We start from the raw sequence: 24,503 nt of genomic DNA on the forward strand, positions 1-24,503 counted from the left end.
TAGAAAGGAAACTTAAAGGGAAAATGTACTGAAAAAAGGCTTAAAAGTCTTGATTCGAAGCCTCATGCATCGAATGTAAAACAGCACAATCCAATTTGGCATATTTTATATTTTCTGTAGTCTGAAACCTAAAAGCTAGTGTGATACGTTCCTTGCATAATTTAGTTTAATACATTTTTATCCACATACCACCTCCTTTATCTCTTCAGTTGCTGGGACATTTTCTTGGCGTGCCAGTTGATTTAAAAATTTATGGCTTGAACTGGTGAATGCAGGTGTGTTGGAACTAGAAGAAGTTGGCTGCAAACAAAGTGATAAAAATAGAATACATGAAATAGGATCAGACAGAACTTCCTGTGTGTAAGCCTCTTAATGCACTGTTGCACATTTTGAAATAGAAATGAGATAACTTATTCCCTTCTTAGTTGGGCAGTAGCGAGGACAGCAAACGACACTATTTTTGATACTGGACATAAGTATTTCTATAACGTGTCTTCAAATATAGAAGTTCATCAGAAACTTTCTGAAAAGTGAGAGATTTTTGCCCTAATTTGTGTTTTTCCCCAAGTGTTTTTCTGCATTGCTAAGACTTGTAAAGATACCCAGAATAACCCTCCCTCCCATCAGCTGACAGAGTGGTAGTTTATCATTGTTCCTATAAGCCTTTTAACGAAGATAAAATGTTGTTGTGGTTTAGAATCAGGTATGTCCTGTATTGATGAGGTGGGAGACAGGAAATATATCCTGTCATTGCCAGGGGGGATGGGACTGTATGTTCTAATATTGTCTGCCTCATTTCTGTCTCTTATGACAATAGTATCAAAGGGCTAGGCCTCACCCAGTGGCAACGGCAAGAGATACATAAATGCTGGACTTCCTGGCCAGCCGTTGCGCAGTGTTTTAGGGATTGGGTTGCCTGCCCGAAAGGTAGCAGCTAGGAGGAAAGGAGGATGAACCTGTTAAGGGAATAAGGAGAGGCTTAGAAGCTTGGGGATAGTTGCATGGAGGGCTTTTGGAGACTGGGGTGGGGTGGAGTGTCATAGATTTGGAGTTGACATCTATCTGCTGAATCTGCCACCTGGTTTATTGAAGAATATATAAAAATTACCATATCAAATCAGACCATATAGTCCAACAGCTTGTCTCAGACAATGGCCTCAGTACCAGAGGCTTCAGAGGACAGTGCAAGCAGCTCTATAGTGGACAAGTTGGAATAAGCTACCCAAAAGGAAAATTTCTGTCTTATTTCTGTTGCTTATGTCCTGAAACAGGAAGGTTTAGATCTTTTTAAAAAAAATACGTACATCTGTTCTCTTTAACATTAACTGTGGATGCTCTTATCCATGTAATTCTGTAATCCTTCGTTGAATCCTACTAAAAGTTAAGTATTTGTTAATTTGTGTTAAGATTTATTACACTCATGGTATGCTTCAGGGAAACCGGAAAGAGTGTCTTGCTCTAACTCTTCTGCTTGGTTCTTATTTCTAATTGCTGCTGACTCAAGTGAGATAGGATTACAAGAAGTTAGCTATCTTGCAAAATCTGATTTTGGATTTACTGCCAGGTAGAATTTGGAAAATGAATGAGCCTGTAGTGATTCTGGCAGGAGGGAGATTCAGAAGAGATGCTGTTGCTATTGTTATTGTTTTTAAATGTTCTGGGTGATAGTCTAGAAGTGTTTCCTAGAGATAAAATGAAAAATGTACAAAAACCTTATTCATTAGTGTTGGTATTAATGCAAAACATGAAGCTGTCTTAATGAGGTCTTAATATCTTTAAGTAGGCTTGTGGTAACCAGTTTTCCAATTAAATTTTTTTCCCTCTTTTTTTAACAAAAGGAACATGAACTTAAGTCATAGTATATTTTTAAAAATCTAGTAACTTTGTTCTGAATTTGATGTTAATAGAAATTATATATAACATTACAAATCTGGTTTTGCTTTCTAATAATTTTTAAAAATATTTCAGAACTGTTCAAAACTTCTGAGGAATTAAGTATTTCTACAATAGCTTGAGCCATGACAGCTTGAAGTCTGTCATAGGTGTTCATATTCTCAATGTTAAGAAAATGGCGTGACTCCTTCATGAGCTTTTATAACTTAACAGTTTGCTGGCAAAGCAATAACCCCCTGTTTTAGGTTCTGTTCCATTTTGGTCAACCTTTGGTCATGACATATTATTTTCCTTCTTAACCTCCTAAGGATCAAAGGTGGATGTCTCCAGATGTAAAGCAACTTACAAAATTGGTGGGGGAGTGTGCAGAAGAAGGGGGAAATAAAAGTTAATGAAACAGGAAATCCTAAAAAAGGGGAATGACTTCTGTGTAAATTGGTTCTATGTAAAATTAGTGTAATCATTTAATCTCTGCGAGGAGCATAGCCAAAAGTACTAAGTAGATTGACACATCTTTTAGATAGTAAGCTCTATTGGGCAGGACTATTCATGTTTGGGTGCTACTGGAAATAAATAAAAAATTATCTTTTTCTATGGTGAAAAGGGAAATTTGAAACTCGAATGTGGGATCATCTTTAATGGAGAACAGCTTCTATGTTCTCTATCTTACAACTCAATTTTGACCCAGTTTTTTTTTTAAATCCCTTTTTATATGACATATATATATATACACACACACACAGTATTACAATGTTTACTGTTACACTGATTTTACATTAAACTCTTTTCTAAAGAAATTATTTCCCAATTTTAGGATTTCTTGCCTCATTAACTTTTGTTTCCTCTGCCACACCATCATTTTATGTATATGTATAAACATGTATAATACTTTATCCCAAGACTGGTAAAGGCACATAAGGAAATTTAATGACTTTTAAAAAAATAGTGAACCTCTGCGTAGCTTTGGCATTTTCTTTGCTTGAAATTTGTATGTTAAGTTTAGCACTGTTTGTTTCAATTACTAGGAGCGACAGCGGCTGGAGACCATCCTCAATTTATGTGCTGAATATTCCAAACCTGATAGTGATCCTGCTGCTGCTACCACTGTTGCTGATGTTCAAAAAATTAATAAAGAACTTGAAAAACTTCAGCTGTCAGATGAAGATTCTGTATTTGAAGATTCTCAAATGAATCCAGACGCAAGATTTAGAAACCACTTGAAATCGTCAGCAAGTGATTCTGATTTCTCAGAGTGTAGTAGTAATCTCAATCGAAATGCTTCCACTCTCCTTTCCTCTAGAGGAATTAGACCTGATGAACACTTCAGTGACAATATGAAGACTCCAGCTTTAGCTTCTTTTGCCTTCTTGAAGGGTTCCAATGAATCTTCGTACCTAAGTATCATACCAAAGGTAAGATTCTTGAGAAGAGAACATCACATATTGGGAACCCTTGGCTGAAGTCTTCCAGTTGAATTCAATTTTCATGGTGGAAATCACAAAGAAAAAAGTCTTAAAGATAAGTTTTAGTCACACGGTACACTGTTTTGATCCAGTGCGAATTGAAATATTGGTGATTTCATTTGCTATGAAAACTTTATCACTTGGGAAAAGTACTTATAATAAACTGTTCAGGAAGAGGGAGCTTGGTAAATAACAATATTCAGTGATTTAAATAAGTAGCATTTCAACTGTCCTGTAGACAGTTCGAGTTTCATGAGCAAAATTAATTTATAATTGTATTATAATAAGTATTCAGATAAGTTGCCAGAAGAGGAGAAAATCACGTAACTTTTCTCTTCCCCTTGACTGAGATTTCTGCCTGCTCTCAGATCACCAGAATTTTTCTGACCAGCGAACCAGAAAGGGGGCAGAAAAGAATCGCCTGGCTGAATTTACTCCCCCATCCCTTTTTCTTATTCTGAACAAAGCCATTGCTCCAATCAACATGCTGCTTCTTGTGAAGTATACCATGACAGTCGACCTATTCACACACCACAAAATCTGTCCAAAGATATTCTCCAATAAATATCTACTGCCCTTTAAGAAACTGCTTCAGAATATTCCCCATTCATTTCACAGTGCAGTCTTGTAAATTAAAAGGGTGTTCCTTTTAATAAAATAAAATAATGTCCTTAGTGATGTTACTAATAGCTAACACTTCAAAAATCAAATTAATATCTTGCTATTCATTATATCTGTTTACCTTTTGGCAGCTTTCCTTCAGATGGAACAGTGATAGGCTAATCTTCTACATTTTTGTGTTGTAGTTAGTTTTACTTGTAAATTCCTTTGCACTGAATACATGTTGTAACTTTCAGTGGCTCTGTAACCAGTTTGCATGGAATGAGCAAATTTAATTTAGAATTATTTTCATGCAGAGCTGGTTGAAATTCAGAATTTCCATTTTATGGAAAATTCCATCATTTTGAAAAAATTAGAAATTTTCTGCAGAAGGGAAATTTAAAAAAATTGTTTCAGAAAAATCAAAGTTTTTCTGTTTGTTTTATTTTTAAATGAAATCACAAGCTCCATCCTTCCCCACTCCCAGACTCCAGGGGTCTCCCCTCCAGACTTTGGAGTTGTAGGAGTTTCTGCCATGGAACAGGCAGCCTGGAAGCCCTGAGAGCCCTGGTTCTGTCAGACCCCTGCCTGTCTATCAAGAAAAGTCAATTGAAATCGAAACATTTCCATGAAACATTTTGGTTTTGATGAATGAGAATTTTCTGATCAAAACATGTTTAATGGAAAAATTCCCAACCAACTTTGTTGTCAGAGTTCAAGCAGTCAGGCCTGTGGCCAGAAGAAGAGGAAAGAATTAGAATAATCTCTCATTCCTTCCTCCCTAAAATGTCCCCTGTAATGGAAATGTTTCTGTTGGCTTCTTATTTTTTAAGACGGTCGGGGCGTAGAGGCTTGCCCTGCTCCACTTGACAACCTGGTGCTCCAGTCAGAGCATGGGATTTTGGTGCAGGGGCTTGCCCCACTCTGCCCACCGGCCTGGCCCCAGCAGGAGTACCACGTGGGCAGACAGGTGGAACGAGGCACTACCCCACGTCCTGATCCTGCTCCCTGGGTGGGCAGAGCAGGGCAAGCCCTGATGTCCTGACCCTGCTGCCTGGCAGGAGCATCGGGTGGGTGGAGCAGAACAAGCATCCATTCCCCAACTCCGCTCCCCAGCAGGAACCTCAGGCAGGTGGGTGGAGCAGGGCAAGTGCTGGGGCCAGAGCAGAGCTGGGGCTAGAGAGTGGGGCTGGATGCTAAGTGGGTTGGCCACGGCTCACCCAGTCCCACCCGTGGCTACAACCCTTCCCCACTCTTGCCCCACCTCTTCCCGCCCCTGCTGTACCCCTGCCCTCCTCTTCCCCACCTCATTTCACCTTCTCCCCCGAACGCCCCCTATCCCTGCTCCTCCTCCTCCCTCCCAGTGCCTCCTGCATACCGCCGAACAGCTGTTGCGCGGCATGCAGGAGGCACTGGGAGGGAAGAGGAGGAGTTGATCAGCAGGGCTGGTGGGCCCAGACATGACTCGCAGACCCTCTGAAGTACCCTCACAGATCCCCATGGGTCTGCAGACCCCGGTTTGAGAAATGCTGAGATAGATTATATCAGATTGCAACAGGAATATCCAGTCAGTTACAATATAACTAGATCATCATTAATCCATTTCAGTGCTAACTCTTTAAGGACTGTCAAAATAAAGAAGATGTCAAGACACAGCTCTTCAGTTTAGTCATCTTAATCATCACCTTATAGTAGGGGATTTTTCACATTGTATGCTTGATGGTGGCTCCTGTATTTGATGGCAGCTTTTGTATATTTTCTGTTCCTCTCCTTATCCCTTTGTAGTAAGGGCTACATTAGCTTCATTGCATTTAAATGTAAGTTTACAGGGTATCTTCTGTATTGACTTGTTTTTGGTCATGTATAGGTAAAAGGGGATATCATTTACTTTAAAGGAAAAAAAGAGGGATGCGCTTCTAGAAGTCTTTCTGCCGAGCCTTTAGAAATAAAGGTATTTTAAGCAGAAACCAGTTCCCTGTAACTACATCTTAATATTATTGATTCTCTCCTTTCTTTTATCTGAAATTTACATTAAAACACTTCATGTGCAAGTTATTATACTCTTGAAACCCATCCGTACTCATGACTTACTTTCTTTCCATAAATGAAAGATCCTATTTTTAATCTCTGTTGGGAAGTTGAAATTGAAGATGTTATGTCACCATTAGCCAAACAGGATACCAGACAAAAAGAGGCTTTCCTGATAGGATTACTAGCACTACTAAGTAAGGAATACCATTCTTTCATGGTAAAGTGTGTTCTGCTAAAGGAAGAGAAGAGCTTGTAACAGGCACCTGAGTGTTAATAAAATGCAGTTCATTGTTCTCAAATATCAAGGTCAGATTTGCACATGATCTCCTGTTAAAATGTCTGCCCTCAGAATAGTAATTAGGTAGATGAGCTTCACTGGGTTTTGAAGAGGGCCATATTGTCTAGCAGTTAAAACAAGAGATTGAGAGCCAGAATCTGATTCTAATTCTGTCTGGAGACAATGAATGAGTGACCTTAAAAAGTAATTTGACCCTATTGCGTCAGCCTTTAGAAAACAGGATAATTTACAGGAACACTTTAAAACTAGCTGCTGTTTCAGAAGGAGGCTTTCCTGGGTAAAATAAACTCCAAAAATATCTTTAATGCTGCTTTTTATATCTGTCATAATTGTCCAATAAATAATTGAGGCAGGAGAGAGGGATTTTAAAGATGGTTTGCCATACTAATTGTGCACCCATCTTACCAAAGCCACTCATTTTGACACTTGCTTATGAAATGCTGTAACATCCAGGTTTTTGTTATATAGAGAACTGAAGTATACTTTAAAAGGAGAAATTTATCTTCCTGTATCTGTTTTACTTAGTAAGAGAGAACATTGTGTTATTACAACCAAAATAACACAATGTATGAAGTGTCTGAAGAATATAGCTAACAAGAAGAGTTAATGAGAAAAGACTTCATATAGTATGAAGTTTAGTAACCAATGCTTCCAAGTGAAGTGTCAATTAGCAGGCATAAAACTCTTGCAATGCAACAATTGTGTAAAGTAGTTGAACACAGAATGAGAGGAAGGAGAAAATGTACTGCTTTGGAATTTTATTAATAACCACCACCTAATGACTAATTACAGACACCAGAATGCACAAACGATGAGCAAAGAGGGCAGGAGCTTGGTCGGCTGGAGGAAGAACACATAACAATACTAAATAACTTAGAGGAACTTGAACAGAAGATCAAAGAGTTAAATGACCAGATGGATGAATCTTCAAGAGAGGTATCAAGAATGAGGTCTCCTGTTTCTTTTCACATGTTTTGATTTTAAATGTCATGTTTATTAAATAGCTAAAATTGTATATATGCACATATCTTGTTTTATATGCGTATATATATGTGTGTGTATATATATATATAAAAATACACAGGAGTCTCATGTATCCACATAGCCTTTAAATCCTCTGCCTTTTGGCCAAAATTAAGTGCAGTATCATATTAACTGATATTTCCGTACTACAGGGACTATTTTCTTCCCTTGCAGGAGGCTAGATAATACGATCTATTTGGCCTTTTCTAGTTCTAACTACTATGCTGCTAAATGTAATTAAAATAGTCCTGATTATTGAATGGTTGATGGATTCATCTGAGTATGTTGTCCCACTTGGGAGTATTGTATCTCATGTAACCATTTAAAGGGTAAGGATGTGAGATAACTTCTTTTTAAAACTCCTCACCCTTGTGTTGGCAAGACTATGAAGTACTGTTGGTTTCTGGAATCTCACACTTGCAAACCAAGCTGTATGGGCCTTAAGTTGTCCTGTCTCTAATTAGTAACAACAGGAAAGAAGCAGCTGTTCCAAAAGTGGTTAGTGCAGAGGCTGGCACAAGTAGCAGGTACAGTATCATACAGAAGGAAGCAAAGAAGAGGAGAATTAAAAAATAAGTGCTGAACAAATAATATTTAAAAGTTGGTTTGTTGGTTTATGTTTCAATATTTTATGGTGAGGTTTTCCTTTTTACATATTTGTGATCTCTTTGTAACATGTAGAAGCTCATGCTTGGTGGCATCAACACTACTTTTTAAAATGTAACAAAAAACGTGTACAAAGAGTTCTTTGTAAGGTGGACTGCTTTTGAGAAATGTTTTGTGTTCCTAGCTGGATATGGAATGTGCTCTTTTGGATGGGGAACAGAAATCTGAAACAACTGAACTTCTGAAAGAGAAGGAAATATTGGATCATCTGAACAGGAAAATAGCTGAGCTGGAGAGAAATGTTATTGGTGAAAAGACAAAGGTAAATAGTAGCACAAAATTTTTGAAGATAACTTTTAGTCCTTGATCTTCAAAATATATTGAAGTTATTAACATAAAAGAGGAGCTCTGTAGCATGCACTGGCTATAGGTGGGTTACTTGATTTATATATGGTAGAAAATATCTCAAGAGCTTGTACTGTTGCAGAATGATAAATAAGACAGCTGTCAAAATAAATAAATAATGTATACCTTTAGTACAAGTATGCAGGTTCATTCAATTTGGAAATTGTTAACTTTTTAAATTTTGGCAATCTACAAAGAATTTTCTATACGTGGAAATTAATTAATTAGTTCTCTAGTATGTGTAGTCATAACTTTCAATTGTTATTTAATAGAATTACTTCTGTGCAATACTGACATAACTCAAATACAAATCATAGATACCCAAAATGGAAAAGACCTATTAGTCCCCATCAACCAGAGGAGAATTGCTTCCTCTAAGCTCTTGTCTAGTGTGTTTTCAAGTCAGCATGTCTTTTCTTGCAAGAGCATTTCACAGCCTATTATATCTAACTGTCAGGAAGTTTTTCTGGATATTCAGCCAATAACTGGTCTTTTCTTAATTTCATCCCAAAACTCAGTTTAAGACTGTCTCCCTGGAACTACTCTAAATAATTCTTCTCCATCCTTTAGTCATTTGATTGTGTTCTGTTCCTTTGGTTTTAGATTTTGTGCCTTGGATGATTGCCTGAAACAGGCTTCATTGCAATTATTCCATGAACCTTTCACCATCCCCTGGTGTGGTTTAGAGAAACGACACATTTTTAGTTCTTGTAAACTTTCCTTCTAAGTAAAGCCTACAGTTCCTAAGAACTTTTGTTGATTTTCTCTGAACTCTTTCCACATCATTGCTATCTGTCATGTATTGAGCTTGAACTCCACATTTCAGCTGCATGCTCTGTAAAGTTGCACAGAGAGTAGTCCTATTGCCTCCTTGTTCTGTGAAGTGACACATGTAAATATGCTTAAACTTTATCAGGCTTCCCTACCTGCTTTCTTCCTCAGGCCTGCGCTCACTTTATATATCAGTGCTGCTGCAACTTTCAGTAATGCTCAACTTGCAGATTCTTTAGTCACATTTTTAACCTGAGCATAAAATCAGTTTAATAGGTTTCATTTTTCTCACTGGCCAAAGACCAGTCTAAAGCTGGTCACTGGCCAGGCTTCAGGTGAAATGGTGGTAAGTTACGGCTGTGCAAACAGCTCTACTTTAAAGGGACGCTACCAGGGAGCTGAGATTCTCAGACTGTATGGTGTGAGCCCCAAATATTTGGATAACTAGATAGAAATTCAATGTCTGAGTGATGTTTTCTCTCTCTCTCTCTCTCTCAAACTTGTTCTCTTTTAATCTCAAACTTTTATGATAAATAGAAATTAATCCTTATTTTTTCTCTGTTTTTACATTTTTGAAGCACTTTTAAATGTTCCCTGACAGAACTGTGAATCAAACCATAGAAGCATTGTACTTGTGTATGCTAATCAGCAAGCGAAAATGGCAAGTCTAGTTTAATTTTCCAGCTGAGTGCAAAGCAGAAAGTAAACAAGCTGCCTAAAGAGGTTTTTCTTATTTGAAAAGTAAATTTATTTAAAATACTTGGTTTTTTACAATGCAAGATGCTGTTAGTAATATAGGTTAAAATATTTTAGTTAGTTTTGTCTTGAGTTTACCTTTATAAATGGATTTAATTTTTTTTTTTCAGAATGCTTTCAGTTCTCATACTCATGGCTTTGCCAAAGTCTGAAGTGTTTTATATTAAAAACAAAAAATGTAAGTGAGAGAATACAAATCTCCTCCAGTAGTGGCCTGGGAGGCTTAAAGAAAATAGAAAGTTTTAGAAAAAGAAAAAAAAATCACGTCATGCAAATTGTGAAGTAAAATGTCATAAAGTCATAGCTGTAATATTTTGGAGGAGGAAGGAAAAGTTAACAAAAAAAGTTTGGGCATGTAATGCAAATAAATATAATTGTTCAGCTAGTTGAAAGAAATAATTTTCAGTATCTTGTTTAATAGTTCTGTTTATGTAAGATTACACTCTCTGACTATCTCATGAGCTAAGCAAGTTCTTGCCTATCCTATAGTTGGATGGGAAACACCCTTCCCCTTCTCTGCCCTCCCTCCCCTCCCAAATGCTGCCTTAAGTGATGCTGACGGTTCAGCATATTTCCTCTGAGGCAGTATTAAACTTATGCCTCCTCCTACCTCCTCAGATAGTGTCAGGGCTCAGTTTGGTGCTTGCGGGTGCCATCTGTTGACCCTTGTAATCATTAAAGATTCCATGGCTTTTTTTTTTCTCCTAGAGCATATGTGTTAGAAATTTGGCTATCACAGATACTCTCTGACTACCTGGGTATCCCCAACAACAATAGTCATCTTCTTGTGAGACACGAGTAGCGTTAGTGTTCCAGAGTGTAAAATGTCCATTATCCACCCGTGACGAGGAAAGAGACCTGGAACTGTCTTGGCCTGGGAGTGCTAATGCAATTTGATACTTGGTTGTAGCTTCATGCTTCCTGGGAAAGAACTTTACTACAGATTTTGACAATGATTTTAACCTGGCTTCTTTGTATAGAACCAAACTGTACAAGTACAAAAAATAAACATTCCCCGCTCCTGCCTCCCCCCTGCCCCGTACCGCTTCCCCAACTTTCTCTTTACTGGAAAGACCATGTCTGCATTCTACTTATGTGATAGTGACACAATTGTGAAGGTTGAATTAGCACCTCCGTTCCATTGCACTATTTTCAATGACAGCTTCCTCAGAATTACACTTTGAGATGGAGACCTGCCATACTCTGTCGCAGTCCATGAGTGATTTTTTTCTTTATGAAAATTGTATAAAACTGTATTTATCCATGTTGAATTATCCAGATGTGAAAATAAATTTTGTCATATGTAGCGGAATACCATCATCGACTTGGTTTACGCATAACCAAGTTAAAGCATTTTGAAAAAATAGAGATGAAAATTAGTGAAAAAGAAGATGAAATAATGAATAGGTGGACATGACAAAAGGACAGTGCTCGTGAACTTTGGCACTGATTAATAGAAGTTGTGGCAGAAAGGCTTTGCTGCCTGGAAATAAGTGGCCCAGAGACTTAAACATAAATTTTAGGAGTGAAGAGTTATCCTTCCTCTGTAGGATCCCTCTCATGTCTTGCTGAAAAGTGTACTCTGGAATGATGTCTCTTATCATCCATAGTGTTTCCTGTCCATTTCCTCATGAGCATATTCCATACAGAAGTCAGGGAGTGGTTGGCAGAGGATAACACACCTTACATTTTATTTTGTGAAAGTATTTTGGGGGCAAAAAGCAAAACATCTCCCACATGCCAGGATATTTGAAACTTGGTTCTTCAGAGCCAAATCTGTTCTGTAAGGATTGTGGAAATTGAGCCAAGGAAAAGATGCCAGTCTGCCAATCTTTTAAAAGGGACTGCAAGTTATACTCAGTGGTAGTTCTAACGGTGAGAGTCCAATCTCCTTTGGATCTAAAATTCAGGTTACTGTTTTTGTGCTGCAGTGAAAATGTGCAAAGCCTAAAGAATCAGACATTAATAACTCCATAAAGTTTTACATCTTCCCTTCTCAATTTAGCAAGATATTTAAGTATATGTATAATTTTAAGCAGTTGAGTAATTTAATTGAAGTCAAGGCTACTGGTTACCACCTAAAAGTAACAAACATGCTGAAGTCTATAAAGGCTTTGAACAGGGTCCGGCAACAATGAGGATACTGGTAGGGGAAAAGGATCATTATAGGTGATAATGGATAATTGGAAACCTCAAGTTCATTCCAAGACAACTATGAAGAAAGTAAATTGAACAGTGGGTTGTACTGCTAGAAGGATACCTGTTCTTTTGTATCCTCTTGTCATCAACCAGTATGTGTTAAGATTGTCCAGTATTTTGAAGTTTTCTTATTTAAAGCATTTTGTGCTGTTGGGGATATTATGGTTAGCTGGGAAGACTGTTACTTATTCTGTTCTGGCAGTGCTATTGAAGGTGGTGTTTTCCAGAAAGAGAGATGTTTTTAATCAGTGAGGAAGCATGCTCAGAGTTGGAGTTTAGGAACCCCAGTTCTCCATTGCCTTGCTGTGTGTCTGTCAACAATTTGCAGAGTCTTTCTGTTTCTCTGTGGGTGAAATGGGGGTAATACTTTTAGGATATTTTAGGCTAAATTAGTTGAAAATTGAGCAGCATTTGGAAGATATGAAGTTCTTAAGGTGTACTGATTATTAAAATACTGACAAACTGGAAAAAACTTGATGTTTTTTAAAAAAAAATAAGTTGATGTCTGCTAGTATGGGGCTGTACTTAAAGCAGCAGTATTGTTTAGTCTAATACAGAATTGCTTAGCTTTGTAGTTGTTTTATGCTTGCGGCATTTGATAGAAAGCTCCTGATTCATATGAGTGATCCCCTCCTACAATATGTCCTCCTGTATGCCATCTGTTATGGTGTGCATGAGAAACAGCACTTGTTCCACCATAAGAAGTATTGGGAAAAGAAAAGGAAATGGCTTTCTCTTTCGTGTCATGTTCTTTTCCCCATGTCTGGCAGGCACTTATCATTCCTCACCACTAGTGTCTGAGTGACAGCCTTAACCATTAGTAATTAAATTATGCCAGCTTTCATCCACAACTGTGCTTCTCTCCTAAGACAGAAGAGTGTGGGAAATAGGCCCTAAAGAAACAGGGAAAAGTACAGAGGGAAGAGCAAACAACGTGTCTGCTTCATTCCATCCTTGTTTTTTTGTTCTCAGAATGTCAAGCAGTCCTCTTTGTTTTATGAAATCCAGCCACAACGTTGCAAGTGCTTTCAATTGTGGGAAACTGGCAATATGTTAGAAACACTAGAAAGGCTGACATTCAGCCCCGTCTCACTGTTCTTCCATTAGCCTCCTTTACTGTCTGACCATCAAGGGATGTGTTCCCCATCTGCTGTCTAGTTGGAGGGCTAAGGCTGACTTTTGGGGAGTGGAATATATCCTGACAAATTCCCTACAAATGTTATAGCCCTACTGATAGCAAGTCACTAAAAGCAGAGCATCCTCCCTCCACTGAAATAGTTAGAACGCAGTGCCACTAAGAATTTTATTTTATGGACAGGGTGAGACTACCCTTGGGAGCATATACATGTCTATATAGTGATGTGACACTTCTCAGGGCACCCAAGGCTGTCAGTCACCTGTTGACACGCTCCTCCTGCATGAGGGAGGCTTGCCTATGCCACCCGGGTGTCAGATTCCTAATACAACCAGTCTGTCAGTCACTCAAGCACTCTTCTCTGGGACCAGTCCTCCTGGTTGACAATAGATGCACCTCAGCCCCAGAATCCCTTCAGTGTGTCCCCCTGTGGTATCCAGCCTCTGGAGAAATCCCAGATCATCCATTCCCAAAGGAAGCGTGTACCTCGGTTTGTACTTGAGTTCAGGTATAGTAAAACAAAAAGAAATTTCTTTAAGAAAGAATAGAGACCCAAATAGAAACAGGTGAAAGTGATGGAAACAAATAGTTGCATACAAAACAAAATACTAAAACATGAACTAAGGCCTATACTTTATTAATAGTTACCTTCTTTATCTAACAGAGTCAATTCTCACCCCAAAGTTCAGTCTTTTGCAGCATTTGCTTCCCCAAGGAACTAGGACCTCATCTTTCATAAACTACCCCTACACACTGGCATACCTCCTCAGCGAATGGGTGCCGAGTGTCTTCTCCAAACTGTGATATAGTGAATAAGTCTTTTGTCTTTATTCTTAGCCAGGGCGATTCCCTTGCTGCCATATTGTTCCTTTTATCTCCCAAGTGGTTTTGATGTTTATAGTTAGGGCCCCACCAAATTCACAGCCATGAAAAACATATGACTGTGAAATCTGGTCTTTTGTGTACTTTTACCCTATAGCAGCATTTCTCAAACTGGTGGTCCCAACCCAAAAGGGAATTGCAAGGCTATTGTAGGGGGTTGTGATATTGCCACCGTTACTTCTGCACTGCCATCAGAGCTGGGCAACTGGAGACCAGCAGCTGCTGGCCAGGTGCCCAACTCTGAAGGCAGTGCCATCGCCAGCAGCAGAGCAGAAAAAAAGAGTGTCATGGTATGGTATTTCCACCCTTATTCCTGTGCTGCTGCTGGCCACCGTTCTCCTGCCGCTTAGCTCTGAAGGCAGCACTGCAGCCAGCAGCAGCACGGAAGTAAGAGTGGCATGGCATGGGGTGGTTGTCACTTTTTGGGTGTCGTCATGGGCTTTACATGTTTGTATTTTGCTATATTTAAATATGTGTTCATGTTTTGTTACAACACTGTGAAATTTAAGATTTAATTATGTGAAACTGTGAAATTCAAGATTTTTAAAATGCTATGACCATGAAATTTATGAAAACGGATGATGAATTTGATAGAGCCGTGTTTATAGTGTATCTTTGATGGTTTCAATTGGTTTTTCTGAGTTCTTGCAGTTGTGCAATACATTACATATTCAGCTAGCCAGGGAGGGTTGACAGCTCCTTCCTGCTTGAACAGGCCATTACTGAACATATGATTCTCCGGTGTCTCACTTTTGCTCCAAAGCTATAAGTCAGGGTTGAGCAAACTTTTTGGCCTGAGGGCCACATCAGGAAATAGAAATTGTATGGAGGAGCATGAATGTTCACAAAGCTGGGATTTGGGTTTGAAAGGTGGGAGAGGGAACAGGGCTGGGGCAGAGGATTGAGGCGTGGGGAGAGGCTCAGTGGTGCAGGCTTCAGGTGGCGCTTACCTCAAGTGTCTTCCTGAAGTAGTGGCATGTCTCTTTTCCGGCTCCTGTGTGGCGGTATGGCCAGGTGGCTCTGCATGCTGCCCCATCCACAGACACTGCCCTTGCAGCTCCCACTGGAGCTCTGGATGGGGCCATTGGAGCACATAGGAGCTGGAGAGGGGCCATGCCGCGGCTTCCGGGAGCTGTGTGGTGCGCTCCCCACTCCTGCCCCAGCTGGGTGCAAGCTCCAAACCCGCTCCCCAGCAGGAGCTTGCGGGCTGGCTTAAAACACGTAGTTTTACCACCCCTGCTATAAGGGTATAGTTTTCAATATAGTTACAGTATTTCTTAAATATTACCCATACACACCTCTCTCAATAATTATGAATATCACTAAATTACAAGTTTTCAAGGAAGACCTCATAATACTACTCTTTATGGGTAAATACCATGAAAATGGTTATTGGGTATAGTGAGTTTGTCAGGTCTAAGATAAAAGTTGCTTGTAAAGAACAGTGAACCATTTGCCAGTTGGCACCAATGGGTATGTCTACACAGTAGTTAAAAACCCATGGCTGGCCTGTGCCAGGTGACTCTAGCTAAGAGGCTTGGGCGAAGGGGCTGTTCAATTGCAGTGTAGACGCTCAGGCTGCAACACGAGTTCTGGGACCGTCCCACCTCTCAGGGTCCTAGAGCCCAGGCTACAGTCCAAGCTGGAATGTCTATACTGCAACTGAACAGCCTCTTAACCTGAGCTCCATGAGCCAGAATCAGCTCGCACAGGCCCATTGACTTTCTAAAGAAATGTTCTTTCTCCTCCTTTGCTTGCTGGTCAGTTCTTATGACATCTTTCTATCTGACTGTAGGCTTAGGGGGCTTTTCTGGAATGTGGTTATGGTTGGCTGGCCATATATGGAAACAATTGAAGTGTGTGGAGATGCTATTCAGAATGAAGACCCGTTTAGGAACTTGCTTGCTTTTCGGAAAGCTCTAGAAGAATTTGTTAGGGAAGTACTGATTTAATAGTTTAGTCTATTTGAAAGAGTAATAAGCATGATGGGAATGACATCCTCATATAAAGTCTTCTATCTTAGAACAGTGTTAAACAGATGTGGGTTTGGATTCATGACCGATGCAGATCCTGAAGTATTTCAAATTGGAGTAATTGAAGTAGGAGACTTGACTCTGTGTTGGATCTTTGGTGAACATTTATTATTGCATGTAGAATTGCCTGTTTGCTCTTTCTTCTTTGTCATGTTTCTCATGTCAAATAACATTTCTTGACCTTTTTTTTAAGGCAGTAGAGTCAGATCTTTGTACCCCATCCATGCAGTCCCTTTCACAATGACTTTAAGCAATTTTTTTATAGTTTCCACTAATTATTTTTTAAAGTTTCTCCCCAGCCTGTCCTCCTCCTGTCCCCCTAACTGTGAGGTAAAAGCAAAGACAACTAATCAAACCCATCCCCCACTAATATCATCACAACAGAAGGCTGTACTATGTCAGAATCCAGGCTGTGATCATAAATGACCAATTCCCAACAAACCCACAATGCTGGGTTAATTTTGCATTGCCAACCATATTGTACTGTTCCTATTTAGCTTGTATTTTATTATTTATGGATCCTGTATTCAAGCACATTTTTTGGTTTGTGCTGTTAATACTTTGCTGGTTCACTTGAACAAAGCCATCATGCACAGAATGTGTCATGCCATGGCCATCCAAAATAAAGCTGGTGGTTGAAGTTCTTGCTTACTAACGTTATTGCAATGTCCTCTTAAATCTTGAATGTAAAGAAAAAATGTAATAGTTTGCAGACAGATGTTGGTGTTTCTTTTGGTCAGTTTTCTAAGAGAGGTTGTGTTGAATGACCTACAGGACCAGTAAATAAGTGTCCAAATCACACATACTTTAGATTTAATTATCAAGGTTGCTTCATATTTCAAAGTAATAAATATACTACCTATGTATCCCATAATTGGTTACTGGGCAAAATTATCTGTTTCAAGGGTGCTTCTAAATGCCCAAATCTCTCTCTCCCCACTTCCCCCCCCCCCAAGATATTTACATGTATCTGTAGTTAGATTCAATAGGAGATGAGCACCTGTATATGAAGGTGGAATACGGTCCAAAGTGGAAAATGTGTCAGGGCAACATGTCTCATTCCTGGGTTTTCCTTTTCTCCTGCAGAAATAGGTGTTGATTAAAGGGTAACTCATCTGAATCTAATGTTGTTATGGAATGAAGACTGAAGTTTGGAAAGCAGTTGGAATTGCAGGGAAGGTGTTTAACAGACAGAAGTTGACTTTGTGGCTCTCGCTGTTGTTTAAGTTCGTTTTAACTCACATTTATAACTTTGCTCTGTAATAAATTTTTTGGAGGAGAGCACAGAAAGGGAGGGAGGGGTATAAAATAACAGTAGAACATTTATTAGCTAGGTCAATGCCATTTTAAATTGTATCTTTCTCCTACATGTTTTCCAAACCTTCTCTTAAAAGAGTCAGGATGTTTGTGGTTAAAGAGCAGCACAGGGAGCCAGAACATATGAGTTCTAGTGACAGCTGTGTCACTGACTGTAACATTGGACAGTTCACGGAAACAGACTGCAACACATTCTGTGGTCTGTAGTGTGTGGGACAGTAGTACCTACTTCACAGAGCCATTAGGTTTAACCCATAATTATAAAGCTCTTTCAGATCTTAGGCAGAAGATACTATTGAAGTGCAGATAACTTGTTCAGTTCACTTCTTTATCATATTATGAATGTGTGAAGTAAACCAATGCAAAGTCAGTAGTGCTGGTGGAATTTACCAATTTCAAAACATATAATGCCTCTAAATGCTTAACGTGACATTTCCTGCTATGATTGCACAAGTGAGCCAGTTTGCTGGGATGTTAGAACTTCCTGAGTTATAAACAGAAGAGATGGCTATCATTTACTTTAAGTCTTCAGGGACTACCTTACTGGCTTATTGGTGGAAGTAATAATATTTCTGGCATGGTCCTCAGTGAGTTATATATATTTGCTGATGTTAGCTGTTCACACTTAGATTGATTTGCCTATTATTGCATGAGTTAGTGTGATTGTTAGGTTGCCTGGATCTCCAGGAAGCTATTATTGGAGTAATGAAACTATGCTCAAGGTTGCAGTAGTTCTTGTTGCTGTAGATGGCTCTGCTCTTCCTGATCCCACCCACATAGCAATCTGATGGTGTCTAGAACTAATGTGAAACTGGCAGCTAGAGTTGTGAAGACCTGGGTATTGGTTTATGAAATATTTAGATTCCCTTTTGTACTGGGGAAAGGGTTGACTCAGGATGTGAGCTACTGCAAGGCCTAGGTCTCAGACCCAGGCCTTTATAGCTACAAGGTTGCTAACATCACCATGCTGCCACCCAGCAGCAGCTATAACCAGGTCACTTTCCACAAGTCATGACCCACTGTGGATACAGACTATGGGAAGTTCTGCCTCAAGGGGTCTGACAGACAGCAGCTTCATGGCTCCTGATTGGCTCCCCACCCTATATAAACCCACGAGGCATTCCAGGAAGTGTCAGGGCAACAGCCGTGATCTCCTGTTGCTGTCATGATCATTCCTGCTCCTGGTTTTTGAACTCCTGGCTTCAACCTCAGCTTGATTTGGACCTTGCTTCTTGACCCAAACCCTGAAACCTGATTTGGACTCTGATCCTTGATATCAACTGCAACCTGGAACTTGACTACAAACTCCTCTGCTACTCTCAGCCTCAGGTTTGACCCTGCGCTGACCTCGGTCCCTACTGCCTTTGTCAAAATCCTGACAGATACTCTGTCTGCCACATTCTGGGCTAGTAGTGACAAAGCAGTAATTTGATGACTGTTTGGTGGCCTGATCTCAGAACAGTTGACAATAAATAGATGAGGCACTGAGCTCTAGGCATTATGTCTCCCGGGTTCTACTCTCAGCTATATGTTGCTATCTCATTGTGTGACCTCAATCAAGTCGGGACTGCTCCTTACTTGTCCATGAGCACTGCTTATGTTGTCTGAGAATAGGGGTGAGGATGTGGAGTCTAGGTGACTGAATATGATGGTTCAATCTCTGGGTTTATATTGAGTTTGTGAAAATTGTCCATTTTTCTGGGCAATTCTGTGGCCTGATCGGATGGCCTGATAAATGACCAAAACGAGCATTTCAGTTCACATGAGATCTGATAGTAAACATTTAATACAAAAAAAACAACCTGCCTTGGAAAAGTGATATTACCCCTTTTTTAGAGGAGAGGAGACTATAAGGAGATTAAACAAACAGCATAATTTTGCTTCCTCATCTCCATGGTACTATGAAGGTTTGAGAACGGTTTCAGTAATAATGCAGAGAATATGAAAGAGCATTCAGCGCTCGTGAAACAGAAGATCTTGTATGATGAGAGAAGTGTCTAGTCAAGGTGTACAAATCATGTACCGTGACAGCAAAACCTGAGTGTGAGGAGTTGCTGAAAAGAGGCACTCATTTTCAGAAGATAGAGAAAGAGAAGACAGAGAAGAGAACAAATGAGTGGATATTGTAGCAGTCCAGAATTCAACTGTCCTTGGAAGGTTCAAAGAAAGAGGCTGGAACATTTAAGGCACCTAAAATATCAAGAAGACATGGAGGTCTGTTGGGAAATGAGAAGCTCGTGTGTAGCTCAAAGAGGAGGAGAAGAAGCAGGGATTGAACAATATTTGAGTGAGTCTGTGAGCACCAGCTGACTAAAAATTGTGTTAAGAAAGCCTGGCTGTCTTCATAGGTGAAGATGGTTTTTCTTCGAGAGATGTCCCTGTGGGTGCTCCACTCTAGGTGTCGGTGCGCCCCTGCGCCTTTGATCGGAGATTTTTTTGCAGCAGTACTCGTAGCGGCCACGCATGCTTAGAACCTGTCACTCACTCTGAGTATGTCACTAGTGAGCATGCGCAGTCGGTACCCTTAGTTCCTTCTCTACTGCCCCCGGCTTGAGACGGAGCTCAGCACACTCCTTCAGATTTCTTTTCCCATCTCAAAATACCTAGAGTTAGATAGTTTTTTTCCTGTTAGTTAGTTGTTAGTTAGTGTTACCTACCTTTCTTCATTCTATTTAAAAAAAAAAAAAAAAAAAATTCTTGTTCTCTCAGCCGCTTCAAATATGCCTGGCTCCACGGGCTTCAAGCTCTGCTCTTCCTATAAGGACGCTATCCCTCTCTCAGATGATCTCCCCCAGTGTATAAAATGCTTGGGGGAGACTCATATTCCCCAAAAATGCACTCACTGTGCTAAGTTAAGTTCCAGAGCGAGGAAGGATAGACAGTTGAAGCTAAAACTTATCTTGCTTCAAAAATCCCTGCAGTCCGCCTCAGACCCCGGCGCGGACTCTGCCTCCGATCTCAGACTCAGCTCTAACCCTTCAAAAAAGCTGAAGAAAACAGCTAAAAGGGAGCACCCAAAATCTAAACAAAACTTTACTGACAAACCCTCCCCTGTCCGATCCACGGTCTCCTTACCGGTGCTTCCCCACCTGAGTACGTTTGACGAGCCGGGCTCCTCCGGTACCGTGCTAAACCCGCCTGTGCTTTCGGCGGCAGCACGAGGCTCTGGTGCCGAGGCAACAGGCTTTCAGTTGCCTGCCTCGATTATGGCACCTATCAGCACCGCGATGAATGCGGCACCGACAACTCAGGCACCCTTTGAGGCACCGCAGCCTGCTATTAATAGCACAGCACCGTCTGTGGCACTGGCATTACTATCGCTACTTGGCACGGAGCCAAGATTAAGAACTCCGGTGTCAGCCCGGGTTCCCTCACAGGATTTATATCAGTCTTTGCCTCTGGCTGCCCCAGCGCTGAGTTTACCCACTCAAGTGACCTCCTAGTGTCACCTACACTGCAATCACCTTTTCTTGGGGATGGCTTTTCCCTGACAAATGATTCAGGGTCTGAGCAATCTTCCTCCAGTGAGGAGGAGTCTGAACTACAGGGTGATGTTCCAGGACAATCGCAATTCTACCCTCAGAGTCCTGTCACCCGCGGACACAGGAAAATTGTCCCAAACCACGCTCAAGATCCCACCTCCTGCTGTGTTAACCCCTGGATGGCACCACCGATGCCTTTTCCATCACCATGGCAGTATTGGACTCCGTGGCCATCTTTCCCTCGGCAGCACGTCCGCTACTCTACTCAGACTAGACGCGAACGTCCGAATCCTATGACTCACTTGGTGGCACCCTCCCATACTCAGGATCAATTAACTTCAGCTCCTGATCCAGTATTACCTGACGTATCAACTGGTCCAATACCTGAGGCGGCTTTACTTCCTTCCCCTCCCCCACCATCAGACGATTTTTCAAGATTCCAAGATCTCTTCAAAAGGGTTGCTAACGGACATCCTGCAACCATCTTCGTCATCCAGACTGGCATTACCAATTAATCCGGCCCTTTTGGAACCTGCTAAATCCATCTGGCAGGCTCCAGCCACAAGTCAGCCTACCTGCAAACAAGCAGACTGTAAATACTTCATTCCCTCGAAGGGCTCTGAATTCCTTTTCTCACATCCTGCGCCAAACTCATTGGTAGTGGACGCAGCCAATCAGAGAAACAAACAACAATATTTCCGCCATACCCCAGCCAACAAAGAAGGCAAACGCCTAGATCTGCTGGGTCGTAAGGTGTATGCCTCTTCAACGTTACAATTTCGAATTGCCAGTTACACCGCAATTCTAGCAAAGTTCGACTATAGAAACTACAACAAGTTCATGGACTTTATTGAACACATCCCAGACAACAAGAAACAACAGTTTACAACTTTAGTCTCTGAGGGCCAAATCATATCCCGTACGGCTCTCCAAGCAGCTCTGGATTCAGCCAATACTGCAGCAAGATCCACTGCTACGGCGGTGGTCATGTGCCGAGGATCATGGCTTTCATCTTCTCTCTTTCCTTGCGAGGTTCAGAGCACCATAGAGGATCTCCCTTTTGATGGTGACAAACTCTTTGCTTCCACCACTAATGAGATGCTTCGCTCCATGAAGGACTCAAGGGCAACTCTTCGGTCCTTAGGTATCCAAACCCCTACAAACAGAAGGCGACAGTACAGATATCAACCTTACCACCGCCCGCGCTACCCCTCATATACTCAACATTTCCCGAGATCTCAGGATCAACAACACCACCACCAACGCCAGAGGCCCAGATACCAACAGTGTCGCCCCGATTCTTCTGGGATGCCCCAACTTCCTCAAAATAATAAGCAAATTTGAACCTTTGGTCGAGGGTCTCGTAAACGTCGCCCCAACTCCAGCGTATGCACTCCCCACAACTATCTTTGGACACCGTCTACAGCCATTTTTACACCAATGGCAGAATATTACCACTGACAAGTGGGTTCTAGAGGTCATCACAACGGGGTATTCCATCCCCTTCCTCTCCTTACCTCCCACCCACCCACCCTCCCCGTCCCTCTTCAGGGACACCTTTCACGAGCCACACCTCCAGCAAGAAGTACAACATCTTCTTCACCTGGGTGCTATCGAACTCGTGCCCGAATGCCACAAGGGGAAAGGATTCTACTCCCCTTATTTCCTAACACAGAAGAAAACTGGAGGATGGCGACCGATCCTCGACCTCAGGAGGCTCAACAAATTCGTCAAGAAGCAAAAGTTCAAGATGGTTACTCTCACCACCATAATTCCAGCCCTGGAGCAGGGCGATTGGTTTTCAGCCCTTGACCTACAAGATGCTTATTTTCACGTCACTGTGCACCCAGCCCACAGACGTTTTCTTCGTTTTACCCTTGGCTTGACGCATTGCCAATACAGAGTTCTACCATTTGGCCTCTCTACTGCCCCTCGAGTTTTCTCCAAGTTCCTAGCGGTAGTCATGGCCTACCTCAGGAAACAAGGGGTTATAATATTTCCTTACCTAGACGATTGCCTCCTCAAGACCTCCACATATGCCGAGGCCCTCCAATTCACAAAGATCACCATCGAGTGCTTTCAATCCCTGGGCCTGCAAATAAATGAAAACAAATCCACATTAAGTCCTACCCAACGCTTGGACTTTATAGGAGCAACCCTCGACTCCAGAACCGGACGGGCATCCCTTCCACCCGACCGATTCAATACCATAAAACGCTGGCTACAAGGCTTCACAGCAGCCCTCGAGTAGACGCCCGAGACTGCCTCCAACTACTGGGGCACATGTCCTCGTGCACTTTCGTGGTCCAGAATGCACGTCTCCACATGAGGTGCTTCCAAGCTTGGCTGGCCACGGTGTACAAACCAAACGTGCACTCAATGAACAAACAGTTATCCATACCTTACCGCATCAAGGACTCTTTCATATGGTGGACAGTCCCCAACAACCTCTGTTCTGGAGTCCCCTTCTCCACCAACTGTGATGATGACTACCGATGCATCCCTCACCGGCTGGTGAGCCCATATCTCTCACCGAACAGCCCACGGGCTATGGTCTCACTCCGAAACCTCTTTACACATAAACGTTCTAGAACTCTGAGCTATCCGGAATGCTTGTCGTTGCTTCCTCCCACTAATCAAGAATCAGCATGTACGCATAATGACAGATAACATTGCCTGCATGTTCTACGTCAATAGACAAGGGGGGGCTCGTTCCCACTCTCTTTGTTCAGAGGCCATGAAACTCTGGAACTGGTGCCTTGCAAACCGCATCCACATATCAGCGGCCTACATCCCTGCTGTGCTGAACACCACTGCCGACGAGCTAAGCAGACGTTTTCCTTCGGAACACGAATGGGATTTAGACAACAGACTCATTCTCAACATATTTTGCACTTGGGGCTACCCAACCATAGTTCTCTTCGCAACCCCGAAAAACATGAAATGCCTCAACTTCTGTTCCAGGGCAGGACGCATTCATGATCTCCTGGCACCGGCCCCTCGTTTATGCTTTTCCCTCAATACCATTGCTCAGCAGGGTCCTCACGAAGATACGAACAGATTGTGCCAGGATAATCTTGATCGCACCTTCATGCCCGAGACAACCGTGGTTCCCATTCCTCACCAGAATGTCAATTCAACCACTGGTCTCCCTACCTCTAATCCCCAACCTCTTATCACAGCAGCATGGCCGGCTTCTCCACTCCAATCTCTCCATGCTTCACCTCAAAGCTTGGTACCTGCATGGTTCTCCTAACGAGAACTAGACTGTTCCGACCAAGTACAGAGGGTACTTCTACACAGCAGAACGCAATCCACCCGTACCACCTACCTCCGGAAATGGAAAAGATTCACAAAATGGTGCTCAGCCAAACAACTGTCTCCTACGTCTGCACCTCTTCCCTGCATACTCGATTATCTATTGGACATTAAGCAATCCGGCCTGTCATTCAGCTCTATTAGAGTCCATTTACAGCTGCCATCACAACCTTTCATAGCACAGTTGACAATACCTTGGTTTTCGCTCATCCCATCACCAAATGTTTCCTGAAGGGACTCCAAACCCTATATCCAGACATTAAGCCACCTACCCCTCCATGGGATCTTCAC

At 41.5% G+C, this 24,503-nt stretch overlaps 1 protein-coding gene and 1 long non-coding RNA gene across 10 annotated transcripts in view; one reads left to right on the plus strand and one right to left on the minus strand.

Moving 5' to 3' along the window:
* The window catches only part of PHLDB2 (pleckstrin homology like domain family B member 2), a 90,227-nt gene that overhangs the window by 15,698 nt on the left and 50,026 nt on the right, over nucleotides 1-24,503 (plus strand). For all 9 annotated transcript variants that reach the window (XM_032804449.2, XM_032804452.2, XM_032804443.2 and 6 more), the window contains exons 3-5: nucleotides 2,919-3,305; nucleotides 7,078-7,221; nucleotides 8,099-8,236. In XM_032804449.2, coding sequence (XP_032660340.1) covers nucleotides 2,919-3,305; nucleotides 7,078-7,221; nucleotides 8,099-8,236 — 669 coding nt within the window. The remainder of the gene's footprint in view (nucleotides 1-2,918; nucleotides 3,306-7,077; nucleotides 7,222-8,098; nucleotides 8,237-24,503) is intronic.
* LOC142046233 (uncharacterized) lies at nucleotides 21,723-23,029 on the minus strand. Its single transcript, XR_012655127.1, has 2 exons — nucleotides 22,867-23,029; nucleotides 21,723-22,050 (listed from the first exon to the last, which is right to left on the minus strand). It is a non-coding gene; the product is annotated as an uncharacterized LOC142046233 (long non-coding RNA).

The sequence above is a fragment of the Chelonoidis abingdonii genome, chromosome 1 (genome assembly GCF_003597395.2).
Source record: "Chelonoidis abingdonii isolate Lonesome George chromosome 1, CheloAbing_2.0, whole genome shotgun sequence".
Classification (NCBI taxonomy): Eukaryota; Metazoa; Chordata; order Testudines; family Testudinidae; genus Chelonoidis; species Chelonoidis abingdonii.